Below are 6,869 nucleotides of genomic sequence, written 5' to 3' on the forward strand. Positions count from 1 at the left end.
TGAGCATTTACAATATATATAGTTGAGTTCAAGTTACACCTAGTGTAACTCTAAGCGATATTACACTACTTAATAACTTATTATTAGATGTAAATTTTGACAAATCTACCGTTGAATTTCACGGTAATTAAAGATTACTAGTCATGTTATCAATCAATTATTTAAATTCAAGTTTTTGTAATTTAAAATAATTTATAAAAGACGAGTTTAAGAATCACATAGTAAATAATATCCGATTGGCATGAAAATGGGCATGCATGCATGTTAAGCACATATAATTCAACAATGAGATTCTTAAAATATGAATTCAATAACAAGTTATTAAGTGGTGTAACATTGCTTAGAGTTACACTTAGTGTTACTTTAAATAATGTTACACAATTCAATATTTTTTAATTGGATGCAAATTTTGACAAATTCATCATTGAATTACATTATCTTTGTATATTCTCTAGGCTTGCAAAATTTCAAGATGATCAAAGATCAATAACCATGTCATCAGTCAATTATTTAAATTTAAGTTTTTATGGTTTAAAACAATACATAGAAAATGAGATTATGGATTGAATTATAAATAACATTTGATTCTCATAAAATTTGGCATGTATGTTAAGAACATATAAACCAAGTAATTCAACGGAGAGATTTTCAAATTATAAATTCAATAGCAAGTTATTCAATGGTGTAATATTACCTATAGTTACACTAGATATAACTTGAACACAACTATATATATATTGCCATTTTGTTAAGGGGCAACTGACTACTTTAGTTCTCTCAAAAAACTAAACGGGTGATTAAATGAAGGGACATATAATATAACTCATCTTAGTCTATGTTTAACATCTTACATGGTCTCGTTTGCATTCATAGCTTGAAAATATTACTTGTCAATGTATATTACTTGCCAATGTACTTATATGGCTGTTTACACTTTTCATTTACGCCAAACAGCCATATAAGTACATACCATTTTTTCGTCTTTTTCTAATTGAAATAAATTTGTTTGGTCCTGCATAAGACTCAAATTTGTGTTTTCATTGTTATTCACGCGTTTTAACAGAACAATAATGTATAGTGAGTGTACCATACATTGACTAACACTTTGTTATAATTGTCTTATATGGTATACAAATAATTAGCTATTTAGACTCACTACTTACACTATTTTATTATTTACCATTTACAATTTTCAAGGTGGTTAGGATACAATTTTGAAAGACATTTTTATATTTTTAACATTTTAACATTAATTTATTTTTAAATCAAATTACTTGTTTCAATCTACATATTTTTATCAACTATTCATTTGGTTTTATTTAACTATTTATTTTTGTTTTCTTTTATTTTTATGTATGGAGAAATGTCAAAATTCCATAATAGAGAATCAATTTATTTATTTTGTTATTAATATCAATTAATTTTTTTTAAAATTAATTTTTCTTTCAATCTTGCCCTCAGAACTAAAATTTTGGCTTCGTCATTGTGCTTTGTGCATATTATGAAGTTTATTGGTGGATCGAGCTAAAGATTTATAGTATGATTATATATCTTATGCATTGTTTCAACTTTCAACACTCTATAATAAGATAATAATTTTTTATGCCTTGTATAATAAGCTAGTGTTTTTTTTTAAATAAAAAATAAAAAACTTTGTCTTTATAAACAGGTGGAGATCATATCACTTCCACGTTACAAAAAATATAATTTAAAATTGTCATTTTTTTTTAGAATACTAAAGTATTTTAACACACACAAGGGGAGAGAGGAGAAGGTTTTAAAAAAACTAACATATATCCAAAATGGCCTATCTAAAATTAGCATCTTACGCATTTTTTTATATAGTCATTAATACACATTCATTTATATATATTGCATATATGAAATTGCTTCATTACCATAATTATTAAAAAGATATCACATTTGATGCATGAATGAGGCACAGCAAAGACTGTGATAATTCATTGTGTCAATGAGGTCTACACAATCATCCCCAAAAATCCAACGGTTATGACTATGAGTGAATCAATATTTCATAATGCAAATAAGATAAGCTGTCTCTCATCCAAAACAGAGAATCACATAGATTCCCCAACCAACTCACCCTAATAAATTCTCTATATTGCATTACAGCAACACTATCCTCTGCTGAGATTTCATAATATCCTATATTGATAAGCATTACAATTGTTGTGAGAGCACCACCAATATCATTAATGACAAAATCCCTTCTCAACCCTCATATTTACAGCTCAAACTTATTGAAAAATGCCCAATTGTTAGCCCAAATTCAACATGATTTGCAATGTGTGCACCCAACACAAACCATTAAGTGCTCATTAATATCTCCAACCAGGATATACAAGAGAAAAATCTTCTTGTATTAATCTACAATCTCTTGCAGCTTTATATATAGCATAGTCTGCTTGGGGCAAGAAAGTATACACAAAAAAGAAAAAGGTTTCAACTTCCATATTGTTTCTTGTTATTGTTCGCCTTTTCTATCAGACATGACTAGAAAGAAGGTCAAGCTTGCATACATCACAAATGACTCTGCTAGAAAAGCTACCTTCAAGAAAAGGAAGAAGGGGCTGTTGAAGAAAGTAAGTGAGCTGAGCACTCTATGTGGCATTAAGTCCTGCGCCATTATTTATAGCCCATATGATTCTCAACCTGAAGTTTGGGCTTCTGAGCATGGCATTCAACATGTTCTTGGACTATTCAAGAACATGCCTGAAATGGAACAGACTAAAAAAATGGTCAACCAGGAGAGTTTCCTGAAGCAAAGGATTGCCAAAGCTAATGAGCAGTTGAAAAAACAACAGAAAGACAACCGGGAGAAGGAGATGACAGAGGTCATGTTCCAAAGCCTGACTGGAAAAAGCCTGCACAACTTAACCATGATGGACTTGAATGATCTTGGGTGGTTGATTGATCAGAATTTGAAGAATATATATAGAAGGATTGGTCAACTCAACAAAGTGGCTCAAAAGCAAGTCCAAGGTGAACCAGCTGCTGCAAAAACAGAAGGAACGATGGTGGGGAGTACTAGTACTAGTACTACTCCATCAGAGATGAATAATGTGCAGCAGCCTCATGATCATCATCAGAGGACTCCAGGTTTTGAGATGAACATGGACACCATGCAGAGGCAGCAATGGTTCATGGATATGATGAATCTCCCACAAGAGAACAACATGGGGTTTGGCGGAGATGAGATGATGCTGCCATTTGGAGATAACAGTCACAATGCTCTTTGGTCTAATGCCTTCTTCCCTTGATTTAAAATAAAAAATAAAAAATCTTACAGAATCATAATTTAGCAATTTCCATTATGTACATGTTTGGTGTTTTCATACACGATGACACAGGTTTCTTTTGTGCGTTAATTATAAGTTCAATGTACTTAAAATAATGTTCAACTGTTGTTTATCATAATTATGATATTCAGTCTTATGTTGGTTCTTAAATTTGTCAATATCTTTCTATTCAATCATATAATTTGAATGACCATCTAAGGTATTCAGTGTTCTTTCTTATTTGTTTAAAACTAAATTAAACAAAATAAAAACTAAACAAGAGATGCACTTCGAAATCTTCTTCCAAATTTCTGTATGTAAATGAGCTTTACTTTTTTACGTCGCTTTATTTGGTTGCAAGTTGCAACTGCAATGTTCGCAAAATTTTAATTCAAAGGTTATCCATTTGACAAATATAGAAATATATTTCTCAATTTCAATGTGGTATCAAAGCATTGGACACCCAGTTAACAAAATATAATAATAATAAATAGTATCAAATGTAACTAATAGTATAATTAAGAGCCTTGTAAGATGTAGTTCAATGGATATCTTAAGGTATTTCCAAGTTCCAATGGAAACATTTAAAGTTCAAATCAAGAGAGTCAATTTTGTACAATATACTGTTTTGGTTTGACTAGACGAATGAAATATTATCGGTGTACCATTTTTGGATTACTGTTATATATATATATATATGTGTGTGTGTGTTTGTATTTATTTATATAAGGATGGATATTAATTTTTATGTTTATCAACATAAAATTTAAAATTCACATATTTTATAATCCTAAATATTAGTCTAAGTACATAAACCCAATATATCAGCTTGATCATGTTTTTTTTTCCCAATTTTTTTACAATTTTCTAACTTTTTTTTTAAATTTTTTTATTGTACCAACCAAAATAATAGTACCGGCAGAAAACCCAAAATATCCCGGTACAACCCGGTATTGTTTCGCTACACTTTAGAGATTATTGATTTAATAACTGTTATGATATATTTTTCCCGATTTGATATAGACTTCTATGATTTAAATCACCCAATAATCAAGTTATCAAAACAGAGTACAAGTAGTAAATGCATTATGAGGGTACAGTACAATAATACAAGTATAATAGACACTAATATGGCCCAAGAGTGGGCTTGGGCCCTGAAACACAAGGAATAACTCCAAGAGGCAGAAATGTAATTGACAATTGAGTTACGAATTTTGTTATGCAGCTAGCATTTAAGGTTAAATTTCCATTGTTAAATGGAGCTAGCCTTATAAGAAAGTGAGGGTCTCGTGACTATTTAATAGAAAAAAATATGTTCAAAAAAAATTAATAGAAAAAAATATATGATAGAAAACCATTTGCATGAAACATAAATAACCCATGTTTTAGACAATATTATTATTATTACAGTTCACACGTCTCATGTTACATGCTTTCTTGCACTATTTTATTAGTCATTTGGAAGAAAGAATGGCTAGTGAAGTGAAAGAAACATGAAAAAGTTTGCACTCCTTCTAAACTTAATTCATATCTTAAGCCAGTGCATTCATATGGTGCCATTGCACAAAAACCTGAGCCACAAAAGCCAGGTCATGCCTATTTTGGTTCCCCTGCATAATACATGAAAAACTTAGGTTACTTACTATATGTGTTTATGCCTACATGGTAAGAAGTTAATTGGAACGCGTTTTCCTTTGATCCATCCTTTTCATTGTAAGTTAGTATCTGATATGAATCTAATCTGTGACCTATTCAGGTAGTTCTTTCCATTCAATTCTGTGAATCTATTTAGAGATATCAAGAAGATTGCATATAATAATATCAATTAAATTAGATGTGGATTTGAAACAACAGCTTCATCCAAGCTTAAATTTCCAAATTATGAAGTAGATCAACTGATTAATTATCTGATGCATACAATACTTTCCATGTATTTGTACCCAACTGAATGATGCTTCTGTCATTTTTCATGTGGTAATTATCCACATATTTTAGATTTGTTCAAATTTAATGGTCGCCTTCAAAAATTGTATAATTTAAGAAGCAAAATTGTTGTCTGAATCCTTTGGCCGGATGGTAATTAGCCAGCAAGGTTGGCAGGGGTTGAATGAGAATTCATGATGATATGCAAGGATTGGCAAGTTCTTGGTAATTAAGAAGAAATGTGCCAATGAGCTATAGCTCAATTGGCACTTCCTTCTCCTATAATAATTAGTTGGAAGGTGAGGTCGTGAGTTTAAAACCTACTAGGTACATCTGTAACATACCAATAAAACAAAATGAAACAGGTGATATGTATTGGTTGTAAATTGTAATAAGTGACTCCAACATATATTGGGCTGCTTTGTGAGGATATTTTGTGTTCTAAATGTTTCGTAGATTTGTTTCAATGAATCACTTGCCTGAAAAGTAAAAAGGAATAAGTAAAACAAACATGTAGATAGTAGAAGTGTTTAGGATGGGGGCATGAAGGTATCAATTCTGCATATACTAATTCAAAGATGCAGTTGAGGAACTGTAGGGTGAAGGATTGGTCTGGGGGAGTTTATTGACTTGATTCTGTGAATTGTTGAAGTCTACTTGGTGACTTGAATTCAAAGGAAGAATATCCCACATGCATATTGCGCACTCAACATGACTCCTTGCCAATTATTAAGGCAGTAAATGGAGGAATTAAAACTTTATTACTTGGAGTTACTTTCCTAGCTAGTGGCTACTGGCTATGATACTTGTACTTTAAATACATTGAATAATATTATATAGACTAACCACTTCTTGGCGTTTATGGATCACTACATGTTAAGAGGCATCATTTCTACATACCAGATTCCATAGCCATATTGACTGTCCATGATTTAAAGTTGTCCTCTAGGTGGAGGAGATTGAGTCCAAGACATTGGAAATTTGGAATACCTTTTAGAAGACCCAGCAACTATGCAAGTACCTAATATCCATGGAGTAGCTTATATGAAAATTCTCTGTATTTTTTGCATTATAAATATGAAATTTGCTCCCACACCTACACAATAACATGTTCCATATGACTATGGCTTTACAATTGCATGACCTATACATCAGGTGACATGCATGCAGTTGCACGCACATTCAATGCTTTGAACCACAATATATATATCTTCATTCTCACTGTGCCATTATTGTTGGTTAATTGCATGGCATGCTGCTTGATTTATTTATTTATTTTTACGAGGGCATCACAAAAGTATATATCGCCTGAATATAGTGCTATACATGTAAAACCTTGCCCGATTACTTTAGCTTAAAAATAGTAAAGAGGTTTTCTTTGATTTAGTCATGGACCATGGATTGTGTTATTTGAATATTAGATAAAGTTCCTTAGCTGGAGAGCAAAATATATATTTCCCACTCACATAGATATTTTGTAACAGATTGTAAATGAGAAGAATCTTATATTTTTTTTCTTTATTGAAATTTCATCATTCATAGAAAATGAAAAAGAAAAGGGCAAGATTTTTTCCAAAAGAAGGCTTTTAATTTATTGTGATATATAATATATGAGCAGAGGGTGGCCAAAAGAAAGAACTAAGAGGC

At 31.1% G+C, this 6,869-nt stretch overlaps 1 protein-coding gene across 1 annotated transcript; it reads left to right on the top strand.

Annotated features, from left to right (window-relative positions):
- The first annotated feature begins 2,510 nt into the window (after positions 1–2,510).
- On the top strand, positions 2,511–3,281 carry LOC142626844 (agamous-like MADS-box protein AGL80). Its single transcript, XM_075800552.1, has one exon. The coding sequence runs from the start codon at positions 2,511–2,513 to the stop codon at positions 3,279–3,281; it is 771 nt and encodes a 256-aa protein (XP_075656667.1).
- Positions 3,282–6,869: the final 3,588 nt, after the last annotated feature.

This window comes from Castanea sativa, chromosome 3 (assembly GCF_040712315.1).
Source record: "Castanea sativa cultivar Marrone di Chiusa Pesio chromosome 3, ASM4071231v1".
Lineage (NCBI taxonomy): Eukaryota > Viridiplantae > Streptophyta > Magnoliopsida > Fagales > Fagaceae > Castanea > Castanea sativa.

Bases quoted from the DNA above. Each gene is read 5' to 3' on its own strand.
- LOC142626844 (XM_075800552.1), top strand. From the start codon at position 2,511: ATGACTAGAAAGAAGGTCAAGCTTGCATACATCACAAATGACTCTGCT.